At 32.5% G+C, this 19,746-nt stretch overlaps 1 protein-coding gene across 2 annotated transcripts; it reads left to right on the top strand.

Annotated features, from left to right (window-relative positions):
* Nucleotides 1–1,275: 1,275 nt before the first annotated feature.
* Nucleotides 1,276–18,223, top strand: LOC111619537 (peptide-N(4)-(N-acetyl-beta-glucosaminyl)asparagine amidase-like). 2 transcript variants are annotated; one of them, XM_023361276.1, is made up of 5 exons: nucleotides 1,276–1,327; nucleotides 1,390–1,697; nucleotides 6,212–6,376; nucleotides 8,510–9,827; nucleotides 17,042–18,223. In XM_023361276.1, exons 2-5 carry the CDS (start codon nucleotides 1,476–1,478, stop codon nucleotides 17,206–17,208), a joined length of 1,872 nt encoding a protein of 623 aa, XP_023217044.1. In that variant the 5' UTR covers nucleotides 1,276–1,327; nucleotides 1,390–1,475; the 3' UTR covers nucleotides 17,209–18,223. The 2 variants fall into 2 exon arrangements, with proteins under 2 accessions (XP_023217044.1, XP_023217045.1); XM_023361277.1 differs by having other exon boundaries at nucleotides 1,286–1,327; nucleotides 1,454–1,697.
* Nucleotides 18,224–19,746: the final 1,523 nt, after the last annotated feature.

A 19,746-nucleotide genomic window follows, 5' to 3' on the forward strand; every position in this document is an offset into this window, starting at 1 on the left:
TAAAGCTAAAATAAAAGTTTTGAATACTAAAAAAAGGTGAACGGCTTGCTCGGTGCCCAATAATGAACAATAATTTGAAATAATTCAATTTTGTGTCAGGTTGGCCTCCACTAGGCCCCCCCATAACAAAACTCTGGCTACGCCCATGGCAGTGGCATACCGTGGGTGTCAGCCGCCCGGGGCGGAGGAAAATTTCTGCCCCCCTTATTTAAGTACAGTATTTTAATTTAAAAGATCAAAATTCAGTTTTGTCACAGAAAAGCAATGAAAAATTCGGTGGTAGTGCAGCGACCTGTTTAAAATAGTTCTATTGGATATTAGTGGTCTATATGAACGCGAATGAATCGTACAAGCAAAAAAAAAAGGTCAACAGGTTTCGCAGGAATTCCTCGGATGAAAATGCTACTACAGTAGAACCTCGATTATCCGCCCTAATTGGGGACTGGGGTTGGTCGGATAATTGAAAAGTCGGATAACCGAAAAGTATGAAAAAATCCATTATTAGTGTGGTATATTATTATATCCCATGTAATTAGTATATTAGTATATCGCTATTAACCTATTTTGCGTTGAATTTTCATCGATGTTAAGCCTAACAAAAATTTTTTAAAATAATAATCGTCGCTATTGTAGCGCCACATCACTAGCGGACATTTGAAATTTGCCGACTAGGACGGTCGGTTAACCGAGGGGTCGGTTGATCGGGGGCGGATAATCGAGGTTCTACTGTAGTTTACCCGGCGAGCCGATTCCCGGACTGTCCGGACGATAGCACTATCGTACGCGCGATGCAAGTATAGACTAGGATGTTTCAAATTTTTACAAGATATTATTATTATTTATTGTGAAATTTTGCCGACCCCTAAAAAGTGCCGCCCGGGCGGGCCACCCCTGCCGCCCCCACTACGGTACGCCACTGCCCCGTAGAGACTGAATTGTACATAGATATTATAGATACATTTCTCACATTATCATGTTTTATCAACACTCTAAGCTGTACTTAAGAGATTTGTAATGGAGGGTTAACTTTAAACTCACGGTGGATTGTTGACCATTTATTTTATTTTTTTTTTTACGCGTCAGAACTTTTCATCGAGCTATTTTGAAAGATTGATAGCGGGCCACATAAATTCATCAGACGGGCCGGATCTGGCCCACGGGCCGTATGTTGGCCATGACTGATCTAACGTATAATTATAAATTTGGTATTACTCTAGTTTTAAATGCTGCTACGGGATGGCACCATAGTCACCGAGTTGTAAATGCTACTACAATCTGGCAACACTGCTTATCAGTGCGAGGTGTGACTACGGCTATGTGTTAAGAGGTAAGATGTGACAGTTTTATTTAGTTACATACAAAATTATTTAATGTACATAATTTTTCTAGAAACTATTACAAATATCTTGCTCGATCCAGAGAAGAAAAACTGAACTCGTAACTTATCTTGCAGTTAATTGATAAAAATCGCAGATATGTCGGAGCAGGAAGAATCTATTGCCTTATTACTTAATGATAATTCACCTAGCGAGTTTCTAAAAGTATCAAAATTACTGCTGTTTTGTTGTGAGGATCTGATGAAAAATCCACAAACTTCACCGTACCGATCCATCAAGGTCGAAAGTAATCTATTTCAAGATGAGTTTTTACCATTTAACGGTGCCGTGCAATGCCTTTTCAGTCTAGGATACAGAGAAGTAAGTTTAGTCTTTGTTAATTTATATATACATATATATATATTTCCATTGCACACAAACATTATTAGAAAACTATTTTAAAACAAGTTACACTTGAAATGGCTACCTGTATCTTTCTTAAAAATGAGTGTTACTTACCATACACCAGTGATAAGAAAATAATTTTAAAAATACACCTGTTTTGAATACAAACAGATGCATTTGAATTTGTAATGGACACTTCGGTTCATAGTTTCAGATATAGAGGTTTTGGGAGAAAGTTATTTGAGATAAACATAGAAAATATATAGAATTTAGGTTGAAAATATGGGGGGAATGCAAAATTTTCAGTTGTTTGTAAATTTTATAAATACAGGTAGCCTTCGGTTTACGCCACAGTTCTGTTCCTACAAAAGCCGGCACAAATCGAATTGGCGTAAAATGAACCCATATTTACAATGAGGTATAGGGTTAGTTTCTACATAAGTGAAAAATAAGCAAATAATTTTGTTTATATAATACTATATTTTTTGTATTATATATAATATAATATAAAATACATGTAAACTTAATTTTTTAAATGTATTTTATCATAAAATAAAGTGAATTGTTTTTATTAAAAAATTATAGTTTCAGATCTCTTACATTTTTCAGAAAAAAGTATCCATCTTGAATTGTTTACATTTTTGTTTTCTTTCATTGAGAATTTCGGAATATGGTCGAATGGATGCGATGATGCTTCTTTTTACATTTGCACTTTGCTCCCAATCATTGTTTAACTCACAAAGTTCATCCATCAAACTTTCCATAGGTGAAAGGATATGTTAACCCAACATAGAGCTACGGATGAGTGAAGACACTGATTGGTCTACCACTGGTCGCCATAGTGCATATATAAGATAAGCTTGAGCAGGAATATTCAAGGTGGCTAAGGAGAGATAGATGTCATCTGACTGACAAGAAGTAGATATCATTTGGCTAATAAAAAAGTATAGTCTGGCCAATGAGAAGTAGATTTGTCTCACTAATGATAGTTTGTGATTGCCAGAAGTGCTACTGCATCGTAAGGTGTTTTTCTGAACGATCTGATACGGGATACATTCGTTGGTGCTATGGATTCGGATGCCATTTATTGGACTATTAAGTTTGATAATTTGACTCGTGGGTACCTAAATGTTTAGTATTTTAATATTAATTTAATACAAATGTATTCATACCCAATAATATTAAACGGAAAAAATAAATACAGTAGATCATCGATTATCCGACCCCCGATCAACCGTCATATTGGTTAACCGACCGCGTTCTAGTCGGCAAATTCAAATGTCCACTAGTGATGTGGCGCAACAATATTTGGCTATGTCTTGGCTACTTTAATATTATTTTTACGTGTTTTAGCTGGCAACACTGGCTCAACCATGAAAGGGAGCCAGTATTTAAACAAGGTTTAATTTTCTAATTTTTAACAATACAATAGCGACGATTATTATTTTAAAAAATATTTGTTAGGCTTAACATCGATGAAAATTCAACGCGAAGTAGGTTAATAGCGATACACTAATATACTGATTACATGGGATATACTATACTAATAATGTATTTTTTCATATTTTTCGGTTATCCATTTTTTCAGTTATCTGACCAACCCCAGTCCCCAATTGAGTTGGATAATCGATGGTTTATTGTATATTCAATAAAAGTCTCTGTTTTAACGAATGTACAATGTCACCGCTCAGTAAATATGTCAACATTGAAATGAAAATCAGTCTAGCATAGGGAAAATTGGAGAATTACACCGTGAAATGGCAAATTGCGCAGCAGTGTTATTGTGAATTGGCGTAAATTGAGCTGGTGTAAACCGAGGGCTACCTGTATACACATATTATAAACAGATATTTAGCTAAATTTATTCTAAAATTTGTTTATTAAAATATAAGGAGGATTAATATTCTAGATTTATATCATTTATATAAAAGCCATATTTGATATGGACTGGTGTGCAGTGTGCAGATGGGCAATATAATTTTATGCAATTGTTACATTCAGTCATTAAAGAAACATTATATTCACAATTTTTTCTTAGCATTGGATATACTATTAAACATTGAAAAAGTGACATGATTTTCTCAATATTTGAACAGAACAGAACTTTTGCTAGTAGAAATGTATTTCATATTCATTCATTTGATTTATTAATATCCTCACTCATTAACATTAAATTATTTAATAAATGGCTTTATCACCAGAGGATCTGTACAAACCTAGCAACACCAAGCAGATTCCCCTGGAACCAACTGGAGCCGCGCAATTCAAACAGTTTGCGTACTGTTTGAACAGACCTCTTACAGTAGTTACAATCTTACTACAGCACCTGAGCGTCTGCTGAGAGAATTTTTAAATAACAAACGTTTTCAGCTTACTGCCATAGGCCATCACTAAGTTTAAATTCACTAAGTTTTCAGAAAATGTTCCACAAATAGAACATTTCATTTAAATTTTAACTTTTGAAGTATTTTAAATACAAATTTAAAGTTACATAAATGAAAATATAAGGTTAACAACAAATAAAAGTAAACTTAAGAAAAATACAAAATAAAAACTAAGTATAACACATTAAAGCCAAATATGATTGTAGGGAACACATAACTCAGGTTTTTATGTTTTAATCTTTTTTCTATGATACATTTCCAATCTGAAAGTAATGCATTTGCATACCTAGCATTTAGCGCTTTGATCTTGCTCTTGTATATCTATATTCTTATCATAACATTTCGATGGTTAGACAACGTACCGTTTTAATAATGTTTAAAACCAAGCCTGTGACATTGCCGCTAAAATTATATTACTATAGCCTTTTTCCACATTGTATTTGTGTTCCTTGAGTCGCACCATGAGGTTTCTTTTTGTAACTCCAACATAATCTTTTTTTATCTCTAACTATAGTGGATATAAAGCAGTCACTATAGAAGAGTTCATCAGGAGTTATGAAGAAAACAAAGACAAATCTCCAAAATCCTCAATAGAATCAATAAATTTACATACAACAAATATTTGAGAGGCACTATAAATGAGCTGGCAACTTACAAAAACTCAAAGATAGTCTGCAGAAAAGCTTCTAATATTTACAACTTACTGAGAAATGATAAAAACAAACTAAGGAAAGAAGAAAAATCTGGAGTATTCAAAATACCCTATGAAGATCAAGAGTTGATGATCAAAAATAAACTTCATGATGCGACTCAAGGAACACAAGTATTGTACAACTAGCAGGTGGGCCCGGCGTTGCTTGGGCAAAAGTAACGATAACTAAGATAAAGATTATCACCTTACAGTCAACCTTACCTGTTTTCACAGAATGCAAGAATTGGATCCCCTTGTTTCCAGACTAATTAGAGAATTTTTAGATGGTTCTAAAAATATGTTTGATTTCCCACAAAAACGAAAAAACTGCATCTGTGCCTGTAAATCTTGCATGTCGCTTCTCTTAACAATTCCATTGTTACTTAACACTTCCATTGTTGATGGAAGTGTTAAGCCTTAATCCTGTCTTTCTCTCCCAGGGGAAATTTCGAAAAATCCGATTCTTAGTGTGCGTTCTCGTGACGTACCCTAACTATGTACCAAATTTCAACTTTCAACTCCTAACCATTTGGGCTCGTATCCATAATGTATATAGAAGCCTTAATCCTGTCTCTCTCCCCGGGGGGGGGGGAATTTCGAAAAATTCCTTCTTAGTGTGCATTTTTGTGATGTACTCTAACTGTGTACCAAATTTCAATTTTCAACTCCTAACCGTTTGGGCTGTGCGCTTGTTATTATTATTATTATCATTATTATTATTATTATCAACCCGTCTTGATTATATTATAGATGTGGAAAAAGACCATTCATAGTAACACAGTTTTAATGGCAATGTCACAGGTAGAAGGCTCGGTTATAAAATGGGATAAAGCAAACATTATTAACTAATTAATGGTACGTTGTCCAATCACCGTAATGTTATGATAAAAATAGAGATATACAAGACAAGGTCAAAGTGCAATGTTATAATACAGATAATATGCATTATCTGCATTATAACATGCAGATAAAGAAAAATATACAAAAGTATAAAAAAAAAATTTTTTGACTCTTCATAAAACTTAGAAATACAGATAATATGGATAGTATTATCTGTATTTCTGTTTTGTGAAGAGTCAAGTATATTTTTCTTTCAAATCATAACAACAAAAGTTAAAAAATTATTTTGAAAGTTTGTGTTTTTAATTGAAATATGTACAAGAATTTTTTAAATAAACATTTTATATTATATTAAAATGTAATTTATATTAAGATCATTTAAACACTAAAAATAAATATATGAAAATTTCCAAGATACTTTTAAATTGATATTATTGACTTGTATTTAATAATAAAGAACATCTATTGAAAATGCTAGTTTTTCTTTTTGTCTTAAAGTTATTTTTACTTTAATTAATAAATAATAGTCTATAGAACCTGTGTTAATAATTTTTAATTTTAACTTCTTATTTTAGGGAATTGATAGTTTTGTTCTTCCTGAACCTAACTTAAATACTTTACGTAAGTTTCGCAATCATTTAACTTCCATGCGGCAGAAATGTCTAAAAGAATCTGAACAACTCTCTACTGATGGTAATCCTTCTGTAACATCTCATCTAGTTGAAAAATCTTCCAAGGCTGTGAGTTAATCTGATATACTGGGTGATTGTAATCAAATTATCTTATTCAATAATTAAATACAAGGTCTGTTCAAAAAGTATCGGACCTTTGGTCGGCAAAAATAAATTTATTGACTTTGAGGTACAAAACCCTAATCCCCTTCAAAGTAGTCTCCTTGGTAATGTATACACTTCTCCCAGCGTTCCTGCCATTGCTGGAAACACTGCTGGAACGCATCTTTTGGAATGGTTATCAGCCGGTCCGTCGCATTTCGCATGATGTCTTCTCTCGACTAAATTTGGGTTCCTTTTAGCGGCATTTTCAGCTTGAGAAATAGCCAAAGGTCACACGGAGCCATGTGGAGAGAGTACGGAGCGTGACGAACCACAGGAGTATTGTGTTTGGCGACGAAAGCCCGAATCAGATGCGCAGAATGGGCGGATGCGTTATCACGATGGAGCTGCCAAGTTTTGATCGACCACAGATCCGGTCGTTTGCGTCGCACTGTATCGGAAAGACGACGAAGGACCTCCTGGTAGTACTCCTTTGCGATGGTTTGGCCTTGTGGTGCGTACTCACGACACACCACCCCACGAGAGTCGAAAAAACTGTCAACATGACCTTTGATATTGCTGCAGACCTGCCGCGCTTTTTTTTGGCCTCGAGGATCGTCCCCGAAAGCCTGCTGAATCTTGCGAATGATTTACACTCGGGTATCGCCAAGGTTTTTGGCAAAATTTGATGTAATACCGCTGCTCGCGTTGTTCAGTCATTTTTCAGCTTAGTGGAATCCGACGAGAGCGCTCTACATGACCTCACTCATAGGCCGATTGCCAACGACTGACGCTTCCTGCAGGCGGGAAAAAATTCAGAGATGTGCATGACTGTCTTCTCCACAACTCCACCAAAGGAGGCCTCTCGCGCATCATTGGTTTACGCGGAAAAAAATAAGGTCCGATACTTTTTGAACAGACCTTGTATCTACAGAGAGATTTAATAGTCCAGAAGCAACCAAATCTGGTATGATGACATTTCAGGACATGCAGAAGACAGTTACACAAAAAAATATAGTACCAAAATCCAGCACTATGGTACTTTTGGTGCTGTTCAGGTTATGTTCTGAACAAACAGGTTATGTTCTGAAGTTTTGTCATAAGTCAAAAACTAATCTAGAAAGTTTGTACACAGAATAACCAGTTATTGTTTATGTTTGATCCCTCAGTGTACTTAATAGATTATATTATACTTGTTTACATGCTCACTACTGCTTAGTAGCAGGTGTTTCAAATGCAGTTTTTTTTTTTCATTTAATACACTTAGTTTTATAATATTCAGTTTAGATTCCATGATCAACACTTCTTGCATTTATCTCCACTGCTAGAGTTACTATAATGTTTTGATTGCATTTCTGTAGCACTAATTGTAAAAGTTTATAAAAATTGCAAATAAAATATCAGCACTGTGGTGCTGATATTTTGTACTGGTGTTTCTTTGCTGATATTTTTCACTATTTCTGTAAAAAAAAAAAAAAAACAGTACATTAGTGTATATCAGTACAATAGTGTATTTTTACAGAAGTGTTTTTTAACATGTCCTGAAATGTAACATATCAGATTTGATTGAACACACAGGATGAACCAAAAGAATCAAAAATAGGTGAACAGTAAAATTATGATGTCTATTTCAAGATAACCTACAATTATATTCAATTTTTAGGTTTACAAAAATAATAATAAATAAGTAAATTATAAATTATCATAAAAAATACAACATAAACCCTATTCAATCCATATCCATCTACTTTTGGTTTACCCTATATACAGTATTTAACAGAGTCAATGTAAATTTATTAATGTATGTTGCTTGAAAATAATTTATCAGTGAAATAATAATCAGTAAAAATAATTATTTTCACTGATTGTATTTACTAAATAATTAAACAATATCAAAATATTATATATGAATGTACAAAATATGCATCTAATTTGCTAATCAACCCATAAGGGTTTAATACCAACCTGTTGGGAGCCCAGCTCTAGATAGTATTGAATAGGGGTACCTTAATTATAATCATCTAGTATTTTTATCTTGCCTTTTTAAATTTTCTTTGTTATATGTAATGTCTATATGGTTTTTAATATTTATATTTTTAGGTATCAAACTCTCGTGATGAATTAATGAAACATTCAGAATTTTTTTCTCGATTAAATTCTTCTGTTCACATAGTGCTACTCTATGAGGATCCTGCTCTTCAACGAGAAGCAATAAAATGTGTTCCTGTTACAGATCTTCAGAATAAAGCTAAAGAGAAGTATTCAATGATAGTAAAGCAATCGGAAATAACTGATATAAGCATCCAAGATTGTCTATTAATTGAATTATTGTTTTGGTTTAAGTTTAACTTTTTTACATGGGTAGATACAGTCAAATGTAAGCAATGCAGAAATTACTGTGTACAAAATGGAATGTTTAGTCCAACTAATGAAGACTTACATTGGTTAGCTGACAGGATAGAAAAGCATACTTGTAAAATCTGCAATATATCTTACAGATTTCCTCGTTACTCTCATCCAAGACAGTTATTAATTACCAGAAGTGGAAGATGTGGAGAATGGGCCAATTGTTTCACTTTTTTATGTAGAGCTTTGGGATTTGATTCTCGGTTGATTTCTGACTGGACTGATCATGCCTGGACGGAAGTATACTCTGTTTCTCGTGCTCGATGGATTCATTGTGATCCCTGTGAAAATGCTTGTGATACACCTTTGGTATACGAATCTGGTTGGGGAAAAAAAATAAACTATATTATGGCATTTTCTAAGGATGAAGTGCAAGATGTTACATGGAGATACACAGCTAAACCAAAAGAAGTATTATCAAGAAGAACTTTATGTAATGAAGATTGGCTACTCCAACAAATTTTTTTTTTTACTAACAAACTCCAAAACAGATTCTCGAAGGAAAGAAAAACTGAATTATTACATAGAAAAATCAGAGAATTAGTTGAGTTTCTTTCTACCCGTACTGCTAAAGATGAAGAACTTATTGGCAGAACATCTGGTTCCTTAGATTGGAGATTGGCCAGATCAGAAATAAAACTGGATAATGCAAGCAAAAGTTTTGTATTTTATTTAGAAAAATCTGAAGCAGAAAAAAGATATTTTCATGTAAAATATTCATCAGCCCTAGATAAGTATGTTCGTGTTTCAAATCAAAATGAAGAAACATATGGATGGAAGAATTGTGTATATGAAGAACATAATATTTTTTATAAGCAAGAACATGATTGGAAAATGGTTTATTTAGCAAGAACTAAGGGTTCACAAAAGGCAGATGTTTCTTGGAAATTTGATTTTTGTGATAAGTTTCTTGTGGATACTATCATTTTACAATGTGACTACACTTGCTTCGAAAATGCTTCCGTATCTGTCAGGATTATTACTGATGATAAAACTATTTTATTAAACAAAGGTAAGATGATTATGATAAATTTTTACATATTAATTATTTGAGGCATGCAAAGCCATAATGTTGTAAATGCCAAAAAACAAATTTTCTATTGAATGAATTCATTTCAATTTTACGATGAAATTGTAAAAACTCACTAGGTTACAAATTCTCTGCAATATCAAAATGATATAAACTGTAATATTTTAAGTGCCAAAAATCACGTGACTTGAATTTGGCATTTTAAACATCATAGATTCACATAAATTTAACTTCAAAATACAGCCACTTACAGTGCCAATATCACCACAATATTTTTTTGCAGCAGAAAACATTACATTTAGAATTCAATTCTTCAATAAAATGTATTTAGAGAAAAATGGCATTGCACGCTTCATATAAGATGTGTAGTTGTTGTACATCAAGGATATTGAGTTAATTACAGTTGACCCCTCTATAACACGGGTTCCTATAGTTCAGATTCCTATATCACAGCGAAAAAATTGCAACCGTATTTGTACAAACATGCTAAAAAAATCCTATAATTTGGTAAAACGTCATCGCCGACACGTGTTGTGACATGATTGATCGAATCTAGACCAATAGCAGATATTGCACAAACCGTTGAGTTAAACGAGCCACAGACCTACTAAAAACCATTTATTATTTAACGTCCATAAAAATATATTTATATTAATGATGTCTCCAAAGTTCAGCAAATTTTTTGCAAAAAAAAATAATTTATCAGGAAGCACGTGAGTGCCATTCATTGACAAGCTCCACAACGAAAACAAGCTTAAGCAATGGCGTCGTCGAACAGTGCACACTTGGTAAGTAATCCTACAATTTTTTGTTTATAGCATAGTTTATATGGATTATTCCCAAAAAATTATATGTATTTTGGAAATGTTGAGTCGAATTAGTCTAGAATCGATTAATTTTATGGAAGAAACCTTTCAAACAGCTGTAGTCCGTAAACTGCATACATGCCAGGCTGTAATTGGCTCANCTACAATTTTTTGTTTATAGCATAGTTTATATGGATTATTCCCAAAAAATTATATGTATTTTGGAAATGTTGAGTCGAATTAGTCTAGAATCGATTAATTTTATGGAAGAAACCTTTCAAACAGCTGTAGTCCGTAAACTGCATACATGCCAGGCTGTAATTGGCTGAACTCGTAGAAAATGGATTCAGAAAACCCGGAACATATCTACCGTGTTGTAGGGGGGATTGACTGTATTAACAAATATATTCAGGGTTCTGTGCACCTGGAAAGTCTGATTTTCATTAGTGTTCAGAAAAATTCACGGAAAGTCAGGGAATTTGTTTTCTTGGTTGTCTTGTTGATTTTGTTTGCTGACAGTTTGGCTGACCAAGTGTAGCTGTCTGTAGGTAGCAAGAAGTATTGTGGTACAATGCAACTTATGAAAAAGGGTTTAGAATATTTTCAGGATCCAAAATTTCACCCAAACATAAACAAAATTTCCAAAAATTATAGCACATTAAATATACAAAGCATACAACAATATCAATTATTTTTAAATTTTAAAATACTTTTAGAGTTTAAAACTGCTGTATTAATTATGCAGTATTATAAGTTTGAGAGAAAAATCTAATATTCTTATTAATCTAACATTGATAAAATTTTTGAAAAAAATTCTAACTCTCTCTCTCACAATTTACACTTTCAATTTAAGGGGCAGGTGTTAATGAACTGATGAAAAAAAAAAAAAAAAAAAAAGATTGTTAACAAAGAACCAAAAATGATAAATTACTTAATATTAATTCAGATGATGATATTTATCATTTTTTATTTTTAATAATTTTGGTTGCATAACAAAATTTCTGATTTCTGAAACTTTTTCCCAGTTTATTAATATTTTATAAAGTTTTAAGGGACAAATTTAATAAATTTATATTTTTGTACATGGATTATACAGAATTTTTTAATAATAATTAATGGCTTTTTAGCACACTTCACTATAGTGGTGAAGTGCTTATGTTAGAACTTTTGTCCGTCTGTCAGATGTCCATGCGCATGTGCAATGACTTCACTTTCGTTATGTAAGAGTTATGTTCCGTTCAATCCATTTATTGTGCATATGCATGGACATGTGCAACAACTACTTGATTCCAAGAATTTATAAAATTTATTTTAAACAAAATTAATATTTGACTTGCTTTTGTGGAGCATTCTATCATATTGGCCTGACCAAGCTTGTTTCTTTTTACAAAGCCATGAAGATTTAATTATGAGTTAATAACAGGATAAATTATTTTTATTTAATAAAACATTTTTCTTTTGTGTAGAGAAGAAATGCCATAATTCTGTCTTATTTTAATTTTACTAATTCATTGATTATAAAAAATATATAACTGTTAATTAGAAAAAATAACAAGTTAAAAAGTTGGAAAAGCAGTAGTATATGTACGTAGTAAATCATGTGATGTTTTATTTTGTTAATGTGCCATACTGTAAGGAACATGAAGGTCAGGGAATTTGTACAAAGTTGGTCAGGGAAAGTCATGGAATTTAAAACAAAATTTTAGTAGGAACCCTGTATATTAATTAATTAAGATCACATGAATCAATAATTAGCATGAACACTTAAGAACATACTGAAACTCTTGATTTAACAGTTTGCATTCCCTTCTAGCTCTGTATTTTATGAAATCACAGAGACTTTCTGTTATAAATAAACAAAAAAGTCATATCTTTTTCAATTTCAAATTCTTCCTATTTTATCAGCATAGATTTACAAATTCCATGATTAGTCCAACAATTAGCCTAATATCATGGCCTTAAGATGACCACAGAGAAAAAATGTTTCAGTTAAAGTTAATAATTGGACTTTATCAATTGCTTTGTTTCACAAACCAGAGTTATTAGACAAATTCAATAAATAATATCAAATCTGTACAAATAAATGCTGTTTCTATAAGAAAAACAAAATGTATTAGAACTAATGGAAGAATATAATCATTCTCCTGAAGTTACTGTTAGAGATGTCAAAGGAGTAAAATGTTTTTGGAAAAATGTTAAAGTCACAAAAAAAATATTACTTTAAACAATTGAATATGAATGAGTACAAGTGGAGGAATGCTCATGTATATAGACCATCCTGTATCTTTATTCAAGAAAAGTTTTTTATTTTAATTTTCAGTCAGTTTGTGCTACTACCAAATCTCTTAGATAATGATGCTGATTATAATATACCAGTTGAAAGTAAATTACTTATGCTGTTGTTTGAATAAACTCATCAACTACACAGTAAAGTCCATTTTGCTGGTATATAAATAATGAAATTAAAAACTATATTGTTATGATAAAAAGTTCTCAGAAAGTAAGCAGTTAATAATAATGAATCACTACAGAGGAATAATCTCCACTCTCTACAAGAATAGTTCGTAGTAACAATGAATATTACAAAGAAATGAATATTTGAACATCCTCTGGCACCATAATACACCTGCAAAGTTGTACTATAAAACATTCACCAGAACTCTTACACTTACATAGGATGGATTTTGACAACCAGTAAAACTTTTTGTTTAAGCTCCTTCTTGTTTTGTACATTTTTTTGTTGGCACAATATCTTATCTTATCCAGCTATTCATATAGCTTCTCAGGAATACATACTTTAGAAAAGGACAAATAACTACATACATTCTTTGCTTGGTTTCCACAATCATGAAGAAGAGTTGGATGTCTTTATAGGCATGTTATCTTCTGTCTACTCCACAATTAATTTTTTCATAGAGCATGAACAAGGGGCAGAGATACCATTTTTAGACTTATTCATACACAGATTGCCTTCTGGGTTTACGTTCTCTGTTCATCACAAGGCTGGTATGTTACCACACATTGTTCCTTCTTCTGTCTACCAATCCCATTCTTTGTAAATTTGCTCATATGATGAGTATTAGTTCCATGCACCCAAGCTTTAGTAAATAAAGAGCTGCAAATTATTTTTACTGTACTGAGTGTGGCAGGTTATCCTCCAGCCTGGTTTAAATACAAACAAAAAATGATTGTGGAATTCAAGCAAAGAATGTATCTCATTTGTCCTTTTCTAAAGTGTGTGTCTCAGAGAAGCTATATGAACAGTTGGATAAGATAAGGTATTGTGCCAACAAAAAATGTACAAAACAAGAAGCTTGAACAAAAAGTTTTTCTAGTTGTCAAAATCCACCCAGTGTAAATGAATATTTACTATAAATATACTGTTGAAAGTACTAGCAAGCACGTCTGAAATTTAACAAATCACTGTCAATAACGCAGCAACATGGAAGTGTCATATTTTTAATTTCTAAATGCTGGCGTGAAGTGAACTACATTTTCATTCACGAATATTTACTATATTTCACAATTTCAGACAATATGACACAATCTATTTTAGCATTGCTACTGCAATCAGCAGAATCAATAATGAAAATAATGTATCAAATATAAGTAATTACAGTGGGTGATCGGATAATGAACACTTTCGCGAAAGATTTTTATGTTCGGACAATGAACACTCCACAGAACAAACACAAGAAGAAGCGATGTAAAATAATGAATACTGATTGGTCTTCCCTTGTCTTCATGCAACAATTCGAAACTTTTCGGAGTGTGGGAGACGTCGACATCGACACTCAAGCCGGTATATACCAATCAGATAGTATTCCTCCACACTTTAAAACTCTCCCTTGTAATTCCAGCCTTTTATTTTTGTGACAAAACAAAACTTCTTTTATGTATTCGCGAGACTGTCGGGTAGGCACTCGCTAAGTTTTGCATCTGTTTTTCTTTTCGAAAGGTGAAAGTATAATAGCAAAGGTAGAGAGTGGGCAGAAGATGCCTAATGTTGCTGGGCCATTTGGCATGAACAGAATAAAATTGAACTGCAGTCTACAGTAGGACGCAGTTCAATCTTATCTAAGAAAGATACAGTATAATCGAGATGACTCAAGTAGCATAAGGAGTAACAAAAATCACATCTGAGAAATAAAGAACATTGAAGAGCTCATAATGGAACCTGAAATGGATCTGACGACAGAAGAATGCCAAGAACTCTTGAATGAAGAACACCAAGAAACTCGGCGAGATATGTTTTCTTCTGAAAAAGAGGATTAATGCCGATATCTGTTATTAAAGATCCTTTGAAGTAGTGGGAGGATGTCAGAACAACAGTCTTAGAATGGCATCCAAACCATGTTGAGGCTTGGGGATTTCTACAATTGCAATGCTGTTAATTACTTACGAAAAATCCTGAAGAAGAGAGAATAGCAATTGATATTAGACAGATTCTTTAACCCTTTCAAACAGAAAAAACATGACTAATAAAAATGCAAGAATATGTATGTATTTTTATTATTATATATAAATAAACGTAGTAAGAAAGTATATATTTTTTTATTTTTGGGGGTCTCCAGAACGAATTAATTAAATTCCCATTAAAACCTATGGCAAATCGATAATCAGTTAACGAACAATTTGGATAGCAAACAAAGTCTTGGAACGGATTATGTTCGTTCCAAGACTTTGTTTGCTATCCGAACTGTATTAAGTTTTCATTTCTTCACATTGGGCTTCAATTTGAAAAAATTGTAGACATATAAATTACCACTGTCTTTCCTTAATCTCAAGCTCCCTATACATCCCCACAGATTCAAATGAGCCCATTGAGTATAAAGCCTAATGTGCCTCTGGAGACTATACATGTATAGTACATATGGGCATACAGATTCTTTTGAAGACTGTTAGGATTCATTTATAGATCATTTTGCAACAATTACTATAATTTTGACTTTGAACTCTTCAATCAGTAATCTTAAAAATATGAACAATAAACATTATAACTATTGTGGGAGTCTTTCCCATTGCGGAGGATGTCAAAGATGGTCAGACATCGCCGGTATGTGATCCAAACGTGGCGTTTGTTGGCGATCTCCTTATATAACTGTTTAATGTATGGATTAAACATGATAGAGACACGTGGTTCATCACTTGGTTGGTTGTCACCATGTGTGTGGACAGCGGATGCGCACCATGAGTAGTGGTAGCGATCAATCAATCTATGAAGCAGATTAGGGTACCCATGTGTGGCTGCTATGCATTTTATATGCATTAATTCAGTGTCTAGAGCTTGTGGACTGGACGAATGAGAAAATGCCCTCTTAACTAGAGCATTAAATGCCCACGGTCTTGTATGGAAATGGGTCACAGGACCCCACTGGTATGTAAATGTCTTCAGTCCCTGTTTACATATCTTTTGCAAACTGGAAGTTTGTATATTAAGGGTTTCCTGCTGCTAAGCTTTCCATATCTGGTCTCATCTTTCATCTATCTAACTCTGTTCTCAAGATTAAGGAAGGACAGATGGACAACAGTGGGAATTTATAAGTCTACAATTTTTTTCAAATTGCAGCCCAATAATACTGATTTTGAGTTTGTTAAAATAATTAATAAATTACAAAAATTATAAATAAGTATATTCTGATGTTTTGGGAATACATTTCATCAGAATTTATTTAGGGATAAAAAAATTTTATTAAGGTTAAAAAAATATATTAACATGGCAACTTTTATTCGCTTGATGATTAAAAGCAACTGAAATAATGGATTGTAACTTTTGGGAATCATCCTGATAATCTACTTGTTGAATTAACCAAAATTGTTAGATGTATTCACAATGGAAAGCTTTTCTCACTTTTAAAAGACTAGCATTCTACAAAAGCTATAAACAATGAAAATGTATTCTAATAAAACAGTTTGTGATCCTTATTTGATGTTTGTTGGACCACTTTATTGGTTGGCATTTTCTGTTTTGGGGATTTTTCTTCCATTTTTTAAATCACAAAATGACTCTGGTTCCTCTATTGAAAGATTTTAACAATGGTTGAATGTTGCTCCAAGGAAGCTTTTTTGTTAAGCTGTTGGTTCCATAGATTCTAATCTGTACTAAAAAAAACAAGGTTGGAAAAAGTTATACTTTGTGACTTTTAAGAAAGCCAGTATAATGAGAAAAGCTATGGATTGTGAATACCCCTATTGATTTTTAAGAATTAAGTTATGTCAATGGTTTCAAAAGATTAATAGTTTGAACATGTTCAAACTATTAATCTTTTGAAACCATTAAAGTTGCTCATTATTATCTTCTGGTAACTCAATAAGTTTTATGTATATTTTGTAATCAAATTTTTCCTGTATTTGTAATATAATGTTTAATTTGTAATCTTCATTTATTAGTTTCAGGTGCTATTTCAACTAGAAAAATACAAGGTGTGTCCAAATTTACCCTTTATTGTATCCTAGAAGGAGGTAAAGGAGAGAACGCTTGGCAACATAGTCAGCTTTTTCGACAACCCATGAACAGCAAAGATTTCCCATTTGAAATACAAATTTCATTTTTATGAATAAATTATTTTATATAACTTTTAATATATATATATATACACACACACACTACTGTATGTGTATTACAATAAAATGCATCTAATCTAACAATTAAGTTTTTAATTCTTTTAATCTAAAATAAGTTAGAAGTTCAAATAGTATTAATCAGATCTTAAAAATACCTGATGATATAAAAGGTGTGTGTATATAAATGCTGTTGTACAAATGACATTTTTTATTAAAATAAGAAATTAAAAATAATTACCTGAATAATTTATAATTTAATTTTAAGTATTGTTTTTATCAATATGATTTGAAACAGTTTCCTTTTTTTTTTATCATAGGTTAGGCTAGGTCCACAGTGGGGTGACAATATAGTTAGTAACAGAGTCTGATATATTTGGGACAAACAGAACATGAAAAAATTTTTGAGATTTCTGACCTGGACTTAAACCTGTGATGCTTTTACTGCCTTGGCCATCAATGGCATGATAACTAGACAAATTGTTTCTATAATAATCAATATTATTCCTTATCAACATTTGCCTTGTCAAGCATCTGATAAGAATTAATAATTATTGTAGAAACAATTTCAAAAATAAATGACACAACACAGTTCCTGGAATAATGATTATAATTAGTTTCTTTGGTGATATATATTCATTTCATTCTCAAGAGCTCAACAAGCTAATAAACAGAGGGTGTGTTATCCCATGGTTTACCTAGTTTAGCATTATTTCTGTATTTGAAATTTTTAGTTATTTTTTCAAATGGATATACAGTTTTATGCTTTATATACTGGTACTAAAGTTTGTATTGTGAATGCTTTTCTTCATAAATAAATACGGAAGAAACATTTTTAATCTCTATTACAGAAAAAAGATTTATCAACAATACTAGTTATAGAACTAATATCTATACAGTATATATAAAATTGCTTGTCCTGACTGACTCATTCACTCACTGATTCATCATTGCCCAGAGCAAACCGCTGAACCTAGAGATGAAATTTGGTACACAGTTAGGGTACGACATGGAAACACACACTAAGAAGGGATTATTCGAAAATTCCTCCGCGGGGGGAGAGGGAGAGCATTAAGTCTTAACCTGAATAACAGCTTCTACTGTACTATTTTACATGCGATTTTTTGTTACGTTTAGTCTTCATTAAGTACTTAAGTGTGTTAAATTAATAACATTTCAGACATTGTTATAAATATTTTTATATATTTCAATTTTTTAACCAAATGTTCGAACCTTTTTAAATTCGAATTTGTTATTGCGTATCGGTTCGATTATAGAACGATTGTAAACGTTCCAGAAAATTGATCAAATTGAAAATAGTTCGTTTGATTCTCGGCAATTCTCATCATTCTCAGCGGTAGGTGTTATATAACAATTATAGTTGTTGAAATACTGAATATAAATGGGGTTTACTTGCAAAACCTCCGCGGGCGAAGTCGCGGGTAACAGCTAGTCAATATATACTGTATTAACAGATTTAACAATGTAAATGAATTAACTAAAACAATATATATATGTTACTGTGAATGACCGATATCTGGCGAATGTCAATATTCTCCGGTGAATGTCAGCATTCACATAGTGTTTTCGTGTATGTACGAAATATTTGCTAAATGTCATTATTTCTCACTTACACCGGCAAATGTCGACATTCAGCATGCACTGATGGTGAATGTTGAATAAAAATATCTTTATTACGTTAAGACAAAAATGCACCATTTTAATATGTCAAAATAGGAGAAAGCTTTAGTAACAGCGCATGTAAATAAACTGTTGAACCTAAAACGAACAGTACATTCTAAATCATTGAAGAAAATCTAAATATATAAAATTACTTGTCCTGACTGACTGACTGACTGACTTAGTCACTGATTCATCATCGCCCAGAGCAAACCGCTGAACCTAAAGAGGTGAAATTTGGTACACGTCATGGAAACACACACTAAGAAGGGATTTTTCAAAATTCCCCCAGGGGGGAGAGGGAGAGGATTAAGGCTTAACCGGAAGAACGGCTTCTACTGTACTATTTTAGATGCGATTTTTTTTGTTTTTGACTGCGTTTTAGTAGGGTACGCCATGGGAATGCACACAAAGAAGGAATTTATCGAAATTCTCCAGCTGGGGGAGAAGGGGAGCATTAAGGCTTAACCTGAAGAACGACTTTTGAAATTGATTCCATACTTTCCCTTACATTGATAACATTTCAGACATTGTTATAAATATTTTTATCTATTTCGATTTTAAAAATGTTCGAACCGTTTTAAATTCGAATTTGTTATTGCATATTGGTTCGATTATAGAACGATTGTAAACGTTCCAGAAAATTGATCAAATTGAAAATAGTTAGTTTGATTCTCTTCTCAGCAATTCTCATCATTCTCAGCAGTAGGTGTTATATAACAATTACTATGGTTGTTGAAATACTGAATGTAAATGGGACTTGCTTGCAAAACCTCCGCGGACGAAGTCGCGGGTAACAGCTAGTACAATAATAAACTTACACATAAATTATGTGATTAATGTTATACAATCTT

This window comes from Centruroides sculpturatus, unplaced genomic scaffold, assembly GCF_000671375.1.
Source record: "Centruroides sculpturatus isolate CEXI.00-Female unplaced genomic scaffold, Cexi_2.0 scaffold179, whole genome shotgun sequence".
Lineage (NCBI taxonomy): Eukaryota > Metazoa > Arthropoda > Arachnida > Scorpiones > Buthidae > Centruroides > Centruroides sculpturatus.